Genomic DNA, 18,131 nt, shown 5'->3' on the forward strand with positions numbered 1-18,131 from the left:
CCGATTAAAAAAATCGGAATTAGTAAAAATCAATAAATATGGGTTTAACATTGATAACATAATGCCGCCATGTCAGCCAATCATATCTCAGATTGGTACTGTCACAGTATTTATTGGACGCTATATCGATTATTTTTTAGTACCTATGGTACAAAAACAACACACTTATAAAGGATAAGTTTGATCTAATATACAAGTTGGAAAGGATTAAGCCTAATGCAGATCGCTGGTTGTGTAGCTTTGATGTAGTATCAATGTACACTAATTGCCCGATTAATGAATTATTATCGGCAGTTAGAATTTCGTATGATCAGTTTGATAAATCAGATTACAAAATCAAATGCCCACCTACGGATGATTTAATCTATCTCCTCAGATCAATTTCAGAAAACAACATTTTTGATTTTAATGGACAGCTTTTTAAGCAAAAAATAGGGGCCGCGATAGGAGCAGTGCCAAGCCCGCAAATCTGTGATATACTCATGTATAAAATTATGAAAGAAATTCTTTCTAAGTTTGAACATAGAAAAAATATCTTTTTCTATGGAAGGTATCGTGATGATATTATATTAATATATCACGGCAACTGGAAAGAAATAAAGGATTTGTTAGAGTTAGCAAATAATCATCATCCGTTCCTGAAATTCACACTAGAATTTTCATCTAAAGAAATAATATTTCTTGATGTAAATATTTTCAAAGGAACTAGGTTTTCTAATAAAAATATCTTGGATATGAAAACACAATTTAAACCGACAAATGCCTCCCTTTATCTAGATCGTAAAAGCTGTCACAGTCGACCGGTGTTTGCAGGGTTTATCAAGGGCGAAGTTATCAGATACATTAGAACAACGAATAATGATGTTGATTTACAATATATTTTGTTACAGTTCAGATTGAACTTAATAAAGAGAGGATACAAGGAGATTGAAGTCGAAAAGTACACAAATGAGGCATTATCATGTAATAGATCTCATTTAATCAGAAAAAAGGCCAAAAAACACACAAAGGAAATTCCTTTAGTATTGGCAACGAAATTCAATCCATGCATTCATAAATTAAAACAATGCATTAGTAAACATTGGGATCTACTAAAACAGGATGCAGTGTGCAACGAAATATTTTCAAGCAAACCAATAAAAGCTTATGAAAAGCATAAAAATATAGCAGATCTAATGACAACGACAAAATTAAAATAAATTGATAGGTAAATCCCTGATGATGGCGGGCCTACAATGCTTAAACCCATTCATAAATGTTATACGTTTATCATTAAATTATAATACAAAAACCGCCGAAACACTAAATTAGTGTCGGATTGATGTAAAGCAATTGCAAGTCTAGTAATACTAGCAACATATGATCATTATTTTGTAATATAATTACAATAAAATACTAATAGTATGTATATGGAGTCTTCTGAATAAGATTTTTTGCTATTGGAATTCAGATTGATGTTGTAATGCGTGGTTGTTAAGTGTCACTTTTATACAATGTTAGGTGTCACTTTTATACAAAGAATGCATGATAATCGACAAGAAATGGTATTCTTTACCCATGACTTCCGAGTTTCGTTTTCTTTTCCAGATGCAACAATATGTATTAGGTTATCTATGTTTATCATTATTTGTGCGTTGATTATTTCTTTTCTGTTTCCGCTTAATGAATTTCACATGGTGTAGTAGTAACTTCTATTGTAAATAATGGTCCGAATTTAATATTTTGTTGCTATGCAAATGGTATCGTAATTTTTCCTCACGAAAAGAAATTTTGTTCTCTTTTTCCCTCAATCATGTCGATAATTTTACTGTGTCTTTCTCATTTTCATCAATTTTAAGCCACATATTTCATTTGAATACCTGTCAATTCTCAAAACAGGTCAACTTCTAGAATATCCATGTGTTCGGTTCCAAATAACTGATTACGTATATAAACGACTTTAATTTTCGCTTATAATCTGAAGTCTGCTTGCCGATGGGTTTGTTCAAATCATACGAGGTTTGAGTTAAATGTTTCATCTCGAATAAAATATCAGTAAAAAGTGAAAACAACACGGTATTAATTAAATGCGTCCGAAGCGCTTTTCTGGATTTACCTTCAACAGGAACGCTCAAAGCTGAATTTTTGAAAGCCAAGGATTTATAATTAATGCATATCGCGTTTAATCTTTGAACACAAGTTCAGAAGAAAAAAAATTTTGGCAGAATTTATGATAGCTAGAAACAGACATTCCAGAGTTTAAAGCTTCGTGATGGATACAGTTGTTCCTCTTGGAATTTTTTTGTTAATGCATTCGTGTATGTTCTTTTGTTTTATTTATTTCGGAACAGCGATTTTGTAAAATACATGTATGTACAATGCCCTTTGGCATTTATGTTGTTAAAACTCACATATACCGTTATTGATTTGCCGACCGGAAAACAATAGATCGTTTACAAAACCCTTTAGCTATTAGAAAGTACCTAACGTATGCATAAATTTACCCGGAATTTATTTTTCGCGATTTTCGTTTATCCGCCAAAATAAGGGAAAATAAACACATTGCGAAAATAACCCGCTTTACGGTATGTCAGTCTTTTGTAGTCGTAGCAACATTGGTCATTACAGTAAGTGCACTACTTTATTGTGGCTATATTCTTTCTTTCTAAATAGCACAATTGTATTGATATCATTTAAGAATGTTTTCAGTAACATTTTTGATTTTGCATCAAGAGAGCACTAATTTCTTCCAAAACTGCCACAACCAGGCATCGACGTCGATACCCATAGCACACTGAGTAACCTCTTACGGAGTACTCCATTGTTAGTAGGGTGACTTACAGGTCTTTTACTATAGTACAGCCCGTGGATGGTGTAAACTTCCCAAAAAAACGTGTATGGTGTAATGGTGTATGGCATATGGTGCAATGGCAGAAGGTGTATGGTGATATGGTGTATGGTGTAAGGGGAAAGGGAAATGGTGTAATGGTGTAACGTGCGATCGGGAATGGTGTGAACGTATGATGTACGACATTTAAAACTATGCAAAATATTGATAAGAACTGATTTTCAATTTTTTTCATTAATTTACAATATTGTGATCAAAATTCGTTTTTTAAAATAAATAAATAATTTTGTAGTCGCACGCTTTCTTTGAAATCAAAATGCATTATGGTGTAATGTGTAAGGTGTATGGTGCAAAGGTGCAACGTGTATGGTGTAATGGCACAGGGTGTTATGGTGTAATGGTGTATGGTGAATGGTGTAATGGTGTATGGTGTTAGTGGGAAGTTTACACCATCCAAGGACTGTACTAGCTCACTGTACAGAGGTATTTTTAGAAGTTATCTCATACTCTGGTAAATGTCAACAAACTATAGCTGCTGAGAAATATAATATTAGGGGAAATGATAGTTTGGATATGATATATTTTCGAGTAAAGTAAGTTTTATATTTCGCTTTGTATTTCGTATTTAAAAGTTGTTTTTGGGATGTCATCATAGTTTGGTTGACCACCATATAATATCTGTTTTACAGATGAAAAGTTATTTTTTGTTTGCGAATTTACGGAATGCGACTTATAACCAAATGTGGCTAATGGCCTCATTTGTACTGGGAAAAAGCTGCGCGGCGGTTGTAGCCAAACTAAGTGTACACGAACTGGTTAGTATTGCGATAAACCTGAGTCCATCTCGAACTTATCACGTTTTGTTTTAAAAAGTTTTGGATTATATGTATTTTGTTTTGTAAACAGATGTGCATATGTTTGTTTGTTTTTCGCATGTTCATTATTTTCTCTTCTTGATATGAATACTAGAACGATTCGGCAACAGTTTAAATAAGAGAGATAAAAACAGTATTGATTTCAATAGATGTATACCAGTCTAAAAGAAAATGCAGGAATTATACGCATTTGCATGAAGCGAGAATATCTTAGTACAATGCTTTCCATATGAGATCAATTGATGGGCTTGAGCATCACTGCAAAGACTGTAAATTTCGAAATGTGCATCAACTTTGACATGGATAGTGTGCATCATCATGTGTGTCGATGCAGTCAAACATAAAGATAAAGATATTTTATTGGTTTAAAATCCAAAATTAAAGGATTGTTACAATATTTGACAATAAAAATTAGCAAAACATAAACATACAGAAACAGATCTATCAACAGTCATATACAATGAATATATATATATTTATATATATCTTCCATTACTAAAACGAAAATATTGTTACATTAATATATATATATATATATATATATATATAATTTAATCTCTGTTTAAGAGGGGTACTACAAGGTATTTCTCAATCAAGCTAGAATTGTACATGTCACTAATGAATTTTACAATAATTCTAGTTATATCATTCTCACCACAAGCATACAAATATTTAAAAATTTTGCTTCATTAGTCATTTTCAAAAAAAGAGGTAACTATTTTACTAATTTTAGAAAACAGTTGATCTCTAATTGTATTTAGTTTTGTATATTTTATGGTAAATAAGATTCGTCTTCTACTTCTAAAAGACACAACGGACACATTCTTTCTTCTAAAGGAGTTTTATGTACGTCAATCTTATTTAAATTGAGAACACTATTACTTATGCGAATTTGAGCAAAATTTCCAAAAATTACAATATACAATATGGGATATGTCAACATTCAGCTAGAGTAAGTTCCTTCGGTTTTTGAGTTGTTCTTTATACTAAATTTGAAAAAAAGATTGCTGATATTCTGTGCCAGATAAAAAAAAAAAAACAATAAGGGAAAGAAAACCTCGATTACTTTGAAATTGGAACATCTCTCCTGTCAAGGTTAACCTTTTTCATATTCTGTCATCTTGATGGAAAGATAAACGTAATATCTGTCGAGGAGGTCGCGCTTGAAAACAGTGAACCTTGACAGCGCAAGTATTCAGTGGATTGGACGAATTAGTGCCGAATGTTCACTTTAAATGTCCGTCGGTGATTTTGCTTTAATACAAAAAGACCCTTTCTTTGACACAAAAAGGAAAACACACTTAAAGATAAACATATAAAAATTAGGTTTTTTTTCATAACAACATGAAACTGGAAAACATTATAAATAATAGCAAAAATATAATAAATAGAAATATAACTTGAGTATTAATTAAAATCAATGACTGCCAGAGGAGTTCTTAAGTTCCGTTTGAAAATTGCAGTTTTATAATGTTAATCATTATTATCTGGTCTACTTAACTTTTACCAGGAATAACTATAAGGATGTTTAAGAAGTTTATTACACTACCAATATAAGTGACAAATGTGTACGTATATGGACAGGAACATAAAGTTCATGTCTATATTTTATATGAAGATATTTTTTTAACAATATGAACATGTTGAATTGCATGATTTTATGGACAAGGGATCAATGAAATAGAAGCTAAAAATAATGAAAGATGGTTATTCCAAAAATGATATTCTCTTGAAAACAATGAAACATAAAAATTCAAACAAACCTTTACAATAGGTTGCCATGATTGACACAATTACAAAAAAATCTTTTATAAAATGTGTATATTTGATTTAAGAGATATTCTAGTCGTGTGTTATTTTGGGCGATTAAATTGAACATATAAACGACATTTTTCCTATTTTTCTCCGCACTGTACCGCCTTTCAACATAATTAGGTAGAACTTATAGTTAGCTTCATGTTTAATAAGTCATTTCAGCAGAAGAGATACCATATAAACACTGCTACTTGTGTAGGATAAGATTGTGCTTGTATAAGCTTGAACGAGTTATGTATACAACAGAAAAAAAGTATAACAAAAGTGTCGAACTCCAAAACAAATTAAAAAAGGGGAAGTCTAAAATCTGACAAAACCAAACGTTATCAATCAACAGAACAAGTGATCAACTGACATAATAAAAATGTTAACAAATCATTATACGCAATATCACAAAATTCCTTGAACAATACCTGTTGCCTGTAAAGCCAGATTTTTTATCTGGATAAAAAGGAAATCATTATAGTAAAGGTTTTAATAAGAAAAAGAAGTATTGTGTTTTGATACATTATATAAACCCCATCATTTTTTAAAAGCAAATGAAAAGCGATTGTGTAGCTGGTCTTCATATCAAGTCGCAGTAATTAAGGCTTACACATTTGCCATATTTATTAAATTTTTGAGTAAAAATTAGAAAGATATGATTATACAATATAATACAAAAAAACAAATACATGTAATAAAAAATCAAAAACATAGGATAATACGTGTATATTCAAAATAACAAACAATAGATTAATATTTCATGCAGTATGGTTATGGATGTGATTATATAACATATATCGGAGTATTGGACAATACTAATAAATATTAATTTCATTAGAGCTTAATACACGCAGGTGAATACACGCAAATATCACACGAAAAACTGAAACAACAACAAAAATCTCAGAAAAATAAAATCTTAATATATTTTTCTTTTTCTTTCAAGATTTTTATATATAAGAGGGGCGAAATATACCAGAGGGACATTAAAACTCATAGATCGAAAATAAACTGACAACGTCATGACTAAAAAATAAAAGACAAACAGACAAATAATAGTACACACGAAACAACAGAGAAAACTAAAGACTAGGCAACACGAACCCCACCCAAAACTGTGGGTGATCTCAGGTGCTTCGGAAGAGTAAGCAGATCCTGCTCCACATGTGGCACCCGTCGTGTTGCTCATGTTATTACAAACCTGGTAAATAGTCTAATTCAGTAGGTCACATTCGTGAAAAGGGAACGGGATTGTAGTTACGACATCAGGAACATATCAGATACCATCTGCCAAACGGATATTTAATAACGGTCATATATAAAAGACTTAAACAGTGTGTGTTTGTATACTTAGAACAGGGATGACAGTAAACATGCATAGATATAGGTTTTCTCTTATTTCTATTATTATCATGTCTTTCAACCATCTTCACCATACATAACCCATAATGAACGGTAATTCAAGTACCAAAGATATTTTTTATATATTCTTTTATAAAAATCCATTTTTTTTACACGAAATCAATGCCGCAAAGCATACTTCTAAAATCAGAAAAAAACAGAACTTAAATATGTGGTATCTGTGTAATTTTGTGTAAACTAAAGCATACATATTCAGCTACACCTATAAAAGCAATATCTGTCATGTCAATGACATCACATCACTATTTACAATAATTATTATGTCCACATGCTTAAAAAACATTAGATAGTAAAAAATTAAATCTGAAATGAATACGTTTTAATTTCAGGTTTTTGTTAATGAATTTGATATATTACATCGACTGCTTCGTGAGAATAGCTTTATAACATACAACAAATATATACTTTTATACTGCAACTAGTATACAGTAACACAGCTATATTCTGTGCAATGTCAATTACATCATGCAACACTTTTTCCATAGTCAGGGGTTTATTAAGGGATGAAAATAAGTTTGAAATTTGTGTTCCAATTTAAAAAGCCATCAATGTATTAATTTAAGTTGCAGTATAAAAGCAATATTAGGTCAATGTCATAAAAATATAAACTTTTTTGTACTCGGCACAAAACTGGGGAATGGCTCGGTAGAACCTCGCCCTTCCCTAGTTTCTCAGCCTCATACAAAAATCTAATATTGTATATTTATCAATAGTTATACTTTGTTAAGCAGCGATAACTTATCAAAATCAAAATTAATGCAAAAATGCTCAGTACAAAAAAAAATCAACTATTGACTAACGACCTTTTCTGTCCAGCTATCAATACTTAAACGGAAATGTAGTCAAAACTAGATTGGAAAAGAGAGGGAAGACACCAGGGGTCATATAATGATTTATTTTTTATATTTTTTAACATTCAATTTTAAAAAATAAAATCAAACCCAGTATTGCAACACTATAAACAATACCGGTATTGCTAAATAATATTTCGTTTACAATTAGAATAAGAACATACAGAAAGACAATTTATAATCATTTATTAAAATGAAATTTGTCCAACACTATCTAGTTTGAAATGATATTGTTTAAAAGGTTCCTGTTTCAATTAAGGAACACAATTTGTTCAAATATGAAAACGACAAAAGGACATAAAACAGTCAGAATGTAGCAATCGAAAATGTTTACCATTTTTTAACACATGATTTCATACTAACTGTGTTAATGTCTTTAACCTTCTCTAACGTTAACTGTCAAAAATGATCACCAGCCTCGTCAACAGTATATCTTTAAGTCAATCTACTATATATCATCTCATTTCTTCGTGTACGAGTAATGTCAGGGTGTTCTACACCATCTGCCTGATCAACCTCTCTTGACTTGTCTAAAAGTAACTGTAATATTTTCTTATTTCCCCTCTCACGAGAAATTGTCAGAGGTGTCGCTCCTATATCACTAGCAATGTTAACATCACTTCCTTTTTCTATAAGAAACTGTACTATCTTCTCATATCCTCCACTACAAGCAACTAACAGAGGTGTCTGTCGCATATCATCAACCTGGTTAACCTTACTTCCTTTGTCTACTAGTATCTGTACCATCTTCATATTTCCTACAAAACAAGCAATTATAAGAGGTGTCAGTTTCGTATCATCAACCTGATTAACATCACTTCCGTTGTCTACAAGTAGCTGTACTATCTTCTCATTTCCTCTATTACAAGCATATGTCAGAGGTGTATGTCCCGTACCATCAACCTGGTTAACATCACTTCCTTTGTCTATAAGTAACTGTACTATCTTCTCATATCCTCTACTACAAGCAACTAACAGAGGTGTCTGTCCCATATAATTAACCTGGTTAACATCACTTCCTTTGTCTATAAGTAACTGTACTATCTTCTCATATCCTCCATTACAAGCAACTAACAGAGGTGTCTGTCGCATATCATCAACCTGGTTAACCTTACTTCCTTTGTCTACTAGTATCTGTACCATCTTCATATTGCCTATAGAACAAGCAATTATAAGAGGTGTCAGTTTCGTATCATCAACCTGATTAACATCACTTCCTTTGTCAGTAAGTAACTTTACTATCTTCTCACTATTGCTAATACAAGCAGCTGTCAGAGCTGATTTCCTTTCGCCGTCAATCTTGTTAACCTCACTTCCATTGTTTAAAAGTAATTGTACTATTTTCTTATGTCTTCGACTACAAGCAGTTGACAGAGGTGTCTGCCTCATACCATCAACCTGGTTGACATTACTTCCGCTGTCTATAAGTAACTGTACTATCTTCTCATGTCCTTCATTACACGCAGCCGTCAGAGGTATTTGATTCATACCATCTACCTGGTTAACATCACTCCCTCTGTCTATAAGTAACTTTACTATCTTCTCATTTCCTCCACTACAAGCAGCTATCAGAGTCTGTTCGAAAATCTTACTTCCTTTGTCTATAAGTAACTTTACTATCTCCAAATATCCTTCCCTACAAGCAGCTGTCAGAGGTGTCACCAACATATAATCAAACTGATTGATACCACATTTTTGGTCTATAAGTAAGTGTACTATCTTCTCATTTCCACTTCTACAAGCAGCTGTCAGAGGTGTTTGCCCCTTACCATTAATTTGGTTAACATCAATTCCTCTGTCTATTAATAAATCTATTACATTCGTATTTCCTCCTAAACATGCAGCTACCAGAGGTGTCTGTTCCATATCATTAACCTGGTCAACATGACTTCCTTTGTCCATAAGTAACTTTACTATCGTCTCATGTCCTGCACTACAAGCAGCTGTCAGAGGTGTCTCTCTCTCACCGTCAACCTTATTAACCTCGCTGCCATTTTTTATGAGTAACTGTACTATCTGCTCATTTCCTCTACTACAAGCAGCTGTCAGAGGTGTCTGCCTCATACCATCAACCTGGTTAACATTACTTCCATTGTCTATAAGTAACTGTACTATCTTCTCATGTCCTCCACAACATGCAGCTACCAGAGATGTTTGGCCCAAATCAACAACCTGGTTAACGTCACTTCCATTTTCTATAAGTAATTGTACTATTTTTTTATGTCCTACACTAGAAGCAGCTGTTAGAGGTGTCTGCCAAATACCATTTGCCTGACCAACATCACTTCCTTTGTCTATAAGTAACTGTACTATCTCCAAATGCCCTCCTCTACAAGCAGCTGTCAGAGGTGGCTGCCCAATGCCCTTAACATGACTAACCTCACTTCCTTTGTCTATAAGTAACTGTACTATCGCCAAATGCCCTCCTCTACAAGCAGCTGTCAGAGGTGTTGGTAAAATATAACCATGCTGGGTAATATCACTTCCTTTCTCTATAAGTAATCGTACTATCTTTGCATTTCCTTCTTTACAAGCAACTGTCAGAGGTGTTTCCCAAATACCACTTACCTGGTTAATATTGCTTCCTTTTTTTATAAGAACCTGTATTATCTTCTCATTTCCTCCCTTACAGGCAGCAGTCAGAGGTGTATGAATCGAATCACAATTCTTAATATCAACACTTCTAGAAATAAAGTATTGAAATATGTCATAATATCCTCGTAAGCATGATAATATGAATGGTCTTTCTGTAAAATACGTTTTATTTTTAACATCATCATCATCATCATCATCATCGTCGTCGTCATCATTTTCTGAACAATCTTCACATTCCATTTGTGGTATGAGTATCGTGTCTTCTACTGACTTTAATATTTTGAGGAATAAAGTTCTATATACTTCATATTTCATTTGTGTATTATAGAAACATTGAGTCATCTTTCCAAGTAGTAAATCGCTTTTAATTCTCTCAAAATATTCATGTTCATGCTTCCTTGATATCATTATAGTGAATTGGTCAGATTGGTCCTTAACAGATTCCAGCTTTGTTCGTTGATTGAATACTTGGATGTCTGAATAACGCAATATACTTCTCACAAAATAATCCTTGTTACCGAAATAACAACACATAAAGTCAAACATTTGGTCATGTATCACCCTATACTCAGTTCTTGATTTCCTTATATAAGTGCCAATCAAGTTGTTCAAATATGTTTTAATCTTACCTCTAGATGTACTAACATTGATACTGCAGATTTCAAAAATGTGTTCAAAAACTGATTTGTTTTTGGTATAATTTTTATTATTCACATCAAATAATGATTCCTTCATAATGCCATTATAAATAACACATACAAATAACGAGCAATATTTGTCTGGATTTAATGCCTTTAACTTGTCCCATTCCTTTTTGTATGTTTCGAAAGGACATTGCAAAAACTCAGTCAGATTAAACTTTTCGTTTTTGGAATAAAGATAACACATCAGCGGCGTAAAATCTACATTTTGATCTTCCAACAGTTGGATATCAGCTTCAGATAAATAACTTCTACAAATCTTTATTTTGTCCTCCCTTGTATATTTTTCAGACAAATTAAAGATATTGGATTTGAAAACAGTGCATGATTCTTTGAATTTTTCATCATTGTAAATATCTAATCGACACGTTGCTGCAATTTTTGTCTTCCCATTTTTCAGAATTCTTTTTAACTGGTCTTCGTTATTCATCCAATGCTCGATATCAGACATGCTAACTGTGAATCGTCCACAAATGTCATCCAGAACAAAAATCTGGCTATCGTCTTTTTTATAATGTTGCAGTATATCCTGAATACCAGTACATGGAATTATATTATAATCAATATTCTTCTGTACTTTTAAAGCAACACTATGCATTAACATGCTCTTACCAATACCTGGTTCTCCTACTATTAAGACGCTGTGTTCTGATTTCATGATCTCTGAAATCACGTTTACCACAGGCGTATCAACAAAAGTAACTCCTTGTTCTTTCCAAAATTCAATTTCGACTTTCTGAGAATCTACAAAAAAAGTAAACTTGCACTTTTTTTTATTATTTAAAATAAATTTAAATTTCTACTTGTGATTTACATTTTTATTCCATCTCAAACTATGCTTTGTATTCAAAACTAGTGATGGTGTTAAAAAATGTGTCATTTCATAATACAAAATGTATCATAAAAGCACTGTTTAAAAGCCTGTAAAACTACAATGTGCAGTGTAAAACTATATTCGGTCCGGGAACACAGTTATCGTCCTTTGATTTTTGTTGTCCACGAATAAAGTCCCTAATGTGGACAGTTGGTTACTTGCAATTTTTTTAATACCCCTTCCAAATTTGTTTCTCAATGTTTAATGCCTCAAATAGCAAGTAGGGGAGGGGGGGGGGGTAAAGGGGGGGGGGGGGACCGGGGGGGGGGGGGTGAAATTTCACTGCAAAATAATTTGGGTCGCGAATTCTAAAGTAAAGAAGTGATTTGGTCCAGCTGAAAAGGTTAAAAATAAGCATTTCGGAAGCTGTCAAAAGATTTCAAGACCCCCCTAACTTACAAATGTCCATATGTTGCGTTAGAGCTGCTGAATTTTTCTATAGTTTTGATATAATTTGTCCCAACAGTAGTACAACACTGTAAAATATTATTTAGAAAGCGTAGGTGGTATATTTTTTTATTTTCAGTTATTGTCTTAAAGAAATGCACTACGAAATAACTGTTCTGTGGTCATTTGTGTGTTCTTGAACAAATGGGGAATCAGAAAGACATTCCTGAATAAGACCTCACAAATCAAAGGAAAATAGCAAATATTTTCCGTTTGAATGCAAAGAAATTCATACATTATCAATACTGAGTTTACTTTGTGATTTCTGTTAATTGTTGCTTCGAATGAACTGGCAAAAATTCATAGGTATAATGAAAGATATCATGTTCATCCCTCATTATATATGTATATAGTATTCTAATGTATCCAACTTTATTTCATAAGATTTTTTTTGACAGCTCATCTATGTCAGCAAAGTATACATGATGGGTCTATACTAAATTGTGTTATTGTCAGTTGTTTACTTTGTAATTAATAACGTTACGCAGATTTTGTGAAAGCTAAACAAATTGATTGATCAGCATTTATATATCGAAAATAAAATCAATCATTAACTTTAATCAGAAAAAGTAGGGTCAGCTAAAAGGATGAACAAATTTGGATAAGTATCCCAGCAAAGGACTTAAATAAAAATATCGAGTTGAAACCTCAGTTTCAGTCAAAATTGCAAAAGCATGTTTATATGAGAATTTATAACAAGAGGCTCCAAGGACCCCTAATCGCTCAGTTGGATGAACATGAAAATGCATTATGGACAGTGACAATCATCTTTCACTCTTAAATGTATTGTGACCAATTCGGTAAAAATCCACTAACAAAGGTTCACCTAGTTGCAGATCTGCTGATCATTTAAGAAGATAACAGTAATTTATATCATTATCAGTTTTCAGGAAAGTAGCTAAATTCGAAAAAAATGGATTAAACATCCACTGAACGACGCAAGTTCTCTATGAAGTTGATGACAATTTCAGTTCTGTTTTTGTTGACTTATTTCAAGATCTTATCTTTTAAAGGTTATAATGAAGTGTTCAGTTTTTCACTAATAAGATACTATAACTTATTGTGTTATTAAATTACGAAAATTGAGGCAATAAGATGTCATAACAAAACAGATTGTTGAAAAAATCCATTAAGTATGTGATTGCAAAAAAGATTGTCTATATGTGATGCGACATCTGTTAACATTTTCCCCTATCTATGTATTTGCATGACTTTGAGGGATGCAACATTACCAATTAAAATCCGTATTTATGGTTATACAACACATTATTTCAAAACAAATTGACAGAAATAATAATGTCAAAATAGGAAAGTGTCAAATGACAGAGAAAAGAACTGTTTCAAATTATGATTTAAGAAAGTAATACAATTATCCATTGTATTGCATCAAAAGCTCAAACACATCAAACTAATGGAAAACAACTGTCATATTCCTCATGTAGAAAATGATGGATTAAACCTGGTTTTAAAGCTAGTTATACCTCTCTCTTGTAATACAGTCGCATAACATTCCATTATATTGACAACAATGTGTGAACAAAACAAACAGACTTAATAAGTAAAAATATCAAAAATAGGAGTAAAGCAGTCAATATTGTTTGTTATAATCTCAATCACTATAAAAACAAATAAATCTATCAACAAAGAAAAACAAAATGGCAAAATGACAACAGCACAACAACACAATGCCGATTAGATTAAATAATCATATATTATACAGATCCAATTATCATTGACATAAGCTTATATTTAAATTTCAACTGATAACTGATTCAGAAGAATGTTACTAATTTTCTAGGTACATTTTTGGAAAAAAAATTTCATTTACTCGTTTAAAATGCACTCTACAACTGTGACATACATTAATAGAATTTAATTGCATTGTTTCCTGAAATCCTACATAACAACAAATGCTAGTTATATCACCTACCTAATAGTGTGTCTTGATTTTCCTCTATAGCCAACAACCTCTGCAAAGAAAGAATGATATAATATGTGATTCCTATAATAAACGATTAAACTTAAGGCACTAATAACCTATTTCGCTCATCTAAACATAAAAGCATTTACATTTTTCTCTCCAAAATTAATTACTAAAATAACTCATCAGACTACCGTTTGTCCATCTTGCATTGCTGAAAAAGTTGCCTGTTTTTATTTTCTAACTTAAAGTGTATGCATAATATGCACAAAAAGGGTAAAACTTATTATATAAGGATACAAACTCCTATGAGGATATTTCAGTTTAAAAAAAATCTTAATCTTCTGTAGTATTGACCAAATATCCAACAAAACTAGAGGTTCTCAAGAGCCTGTGTTGCGCACCTATAGTTTTGGAAATCATGTTAAATAAAGTCAAAATCTTATAGACATGATAGATACCCTAATAATAATTTAGGCCAAAAAAAATCTGGGCAAGGTTTTTTTTTACCCCGACTAACCAACCAGGTCTGGGGGCATTCACCCAATATAAGTATGCTCAAAAATATATATATAATAGTATATAGAAAAAGTAACACTGGATAAATCTGAAAATAGAAAAAATCAAGGAGAAATTATAAGCACCTCCCCTGAATCAAATTGCACCCCATGGAAAAAAAAACAAGTCATCCCATTGCAGTCTTATCAATATTTAAATTAGTTTTCAAGTTGTGACCATTTGAAAATGTTTTTTTACATTTTCCCCATAGAATTCTATAGTAAACCATTATGTTTTATTTTTACCCAATGTGGACCATGTTGGTTGTAGGGCAGGGTCATCGAATACATTTTCAATCGATATACTCTAATTATAATTATGCTTATGTTTAATTCTTTTGGCCAAGTAGTTTAGGAGGAGTAGATTTTTGTAAAAGATTTTTTGAAAAATCTACGAAAAACAGTGAAAATTGACTTTAAAGAGCATACCTCCTAAAGGGGTCAATTTTATTCATGTTGACCTGCTAAACATTTTAACCCCGTAAGATTTGCTCGAAATGCTTTAGTTTCAGAGATATAAGCCAAAAACTGCATTTTACCTCTTTGTACAATTTCTAGCCATGGCAGCCATAATGGTAGCTGGGTGAAGTCATCTGATACATTTTTTCAAACTAGACACCCTGCGGATGATTTCGGCCAAGTATTGTTTAACTGAACCCAGTAATTTCAGGAGAAGATTTTTGTAAAGGAAAACAAAAATTTACAAAAAATTGTGAAAAATTGATTTTAGAGGACAATAACTCCTTTAGGGTTCAATTGACTATTTTGGTTATTTGACTTATTTGTAGAACATTGTACTTTGCTGAAAATTTTTGCTGTTTACAGTTTATATCTATGTTTTATTATATTCAAGATAATGACCAAAAACTGCCAAATGTCCTTAAAATTATCAATTCAGGGGAAGCAACCCAACAACGGTTTGTCTGATGTGTCTGGAATTTACAGGGCAGATAGATCTTGACCTGGTGAACATTTTTATTTTTGTCAGATTTGCTCTTTATGCTTTAGTTTGAGATATATAAGCCAAAAAATGTATTTTATCCCAATTTCTTTTTTTAGCCATTGTGTCCATCTTGGTTGGTGGGCAGGGTAATCGGATACATATTTTCACTATATACCCTAAGGATGATTTAGGCAAAGTTTGGTTTAACTTTGCACAGTAATTTCAGAGTAGAAAATTTTTGTAAAAGATTACAAAAAATTACCAAAAAATGTGAAAATGTTACTTTAAAAGGACAATTACTCCTTAAGGGGTCAATTTACAATTTTGGTCATGTTAACTGTTAACTTATTTGTAGATATTAGTTTTTGCTGTTTTAAGTTTATTCCTATCTATTTTAATATTCAATATAATAGCCTGAAATTGCAATTTTTTTCTTAAATTTACCAATTCAGGGGCAGCAACCTTAAAACGGGTTGTCTGATTCGCCTGAAAATTTCACGGCAGATAGATATTGACCTGATACACATTTTTCCGCTACGTCAGATTTGCCCTTAATGCTTTACTTTCAGTGATATAAGAAAAAAGAACTGTATTTTTCCCCTATGTTCTACTTTTAGCCTTGATGTCATCTTGATCCGTGGGCGGGGTCATCGGATTCATGTTCTTATGGATAAATGCATTTCAACATAATCTTTTTACTTTGAATTAATCAGTGCAGTAAGAGGATGTCATCAATATAGCAGACCATGAAGTCAAACGATATTGACATATAGCTTTTCTTAATTTCACATTGAAAGCTTCTGTATGAAGTCTGCTGCCTCGGATGAATAACAGAACAAGCCAGCTATAAATTGAGCACAATTGGTTTTCATGGACCAACCTATTGTTTGTAAAAAAACCAGCATATCTTCCTAAATGTAACAAATACCGGTATGTTGACAATTAAGCATCTTGATCATGTCAGTTTTAGAGAAGTATATGCTTGAATCAGAGTTGTTTTGTACAAATAATGAGTCACCCCTCCTTAAACAAGATATTTGAATCTATATAAATTTATATGTTGCAGCCTTGGTGAATAGTTGTCTCTTTGACAATCATTCCACATACCCTTAATTTAACATTGGAAGAAGATTCCATAGCTAAGTAATATGTTGGGTTCAGTATTACAGAAACTTTAAGCAAAAAATACCAAATTGCTTAGAACTAAACATGTATGTTGTCCGCACAAAAGTCATTGTACAGGTGTTGATTGTCATAAATAAAAATTGAGGAAAGACTAAGCATATCAAAAATACTGAACTCCAAGGTAAATTCAACTTAAAGCTCTAAAAACCATGTGTCGCTCACCTACATCTTCAACTTATTTTGAAAAACATCTTTAAAGAAAAGATTAAGAGTTAACTGACGACAATATTGACGTTTTTATAGATTTCATCCTCCTGAACATTTTTCTATTTTAAAGATTATATTTATGTACTTTAGTATTCATGATAATAGGGAAAAACGCCCAAACATGGTAACATTTATCGTTAAAGGGCAATAACAATAATCAAGAGTCAAATGAATATTTCAACTATGATGGCTTATTTGTAAATTTTCTCTTGCTGTTCATTTATACTTTTAACGTTTCTATGTTTCTGTTATATTTTCAACGATAATAGGCAACAATGAAAAGTTGGGGAAAGTGCAATAACTTAAGGAAGGAGTCGATCAACGACTTAAGTCGAACAGACTTATTGCATATCTTGTCTTGCTGATCTCTTTTGTTATTTAAAATGTATATCTGTCTATTTAAATTTACAAGATAATAAGCAAAAACGCAACAAAAAAAAATGGTACAAATCGTCATTAAAGGGCAATACGGTGTCGATTTCAATCATGTTAACTTATTTAAAGATCTTGTCTTGCTGATAATTTTCATAATTTACAGTTTCTTTCTATCTATTACAACTCTTTTAAGATAATGGGTAATTTTTGTTTCAAATGGCAAATTCTTCATTTAAGGGCAGTGTCAACAGACATTAGGTAGATCCCATTATTCTGAATATTTTTGCCCCTGTCAGATTTACTCTTTCTTTTAGGTTTTCAAGATAATAGCCAAACATTGCATTTTACCCCTTTGGTATATTTTTAGTCATGTCAGCTATGATGGTTAGTAGGCAGGGTCATATTACACATTTTTACACTAGATACCCAATTATGATTTTGGTAAAGTTTGTTTCATGTTGGTACAGTAGTTTCTGATGAGAAGATATTTGTAAAAGTTAATCGACTCCGATGGATGACAACGACGACGGACAACGATGATGACGACGGAC

The 18,131-nt window shown here is 32.0% G+C and overlaps 1 protein-coding gene across 1 annotated transcript; it reads right to left on the bottom strand.

Annotated features, from left to right (window-relative positions):
• Positions 1–4,247: 4,247 nt before the first annotated feature.
• LOC127712019 (ankyrin repeat and KH domain-containing protein 1-like) lies at positions 4,248–10,610 on the bottom strand. Its single transcript, XM_052218177.1, has one exon. The coding sequence runs from the start codon at positions 10,608–10,610 to the stop codon at positions 8,211–8,213; it is 2,400 nt and encodes a 799-aa protein (XP_052074137.1). The 3' UTR covers positions 4,248–8,210.
• Positions 10,611–18,131: the final 7,521 nt, after the last annotated feature.

This window comes from Mytilus californianus, unplaced genomic scaffold (genome assembly GCF_021869535.1).
Source record: "Mytilus californianus isolate M0D057914Y unplaced genomic scaffold, xbMytCali1.0.p SCAF_8, whole genome shotgun sequence".
NCBI lineage: Eukaryota > Metazoa > Mollusca > Bivalvia > Mytilida > Mytilidae > Mytilus > Mytilus californianus.

Bases quoted from the DNA above. Each gene is read 5' to 3' on its own strand.
- LOC127712019 (XM_052218177.1), bottom strand. From the start codon at position 10,610: ATGGAATGTGAAGATTGTTCAGAAAATGATGACGACGACGATGATGAT.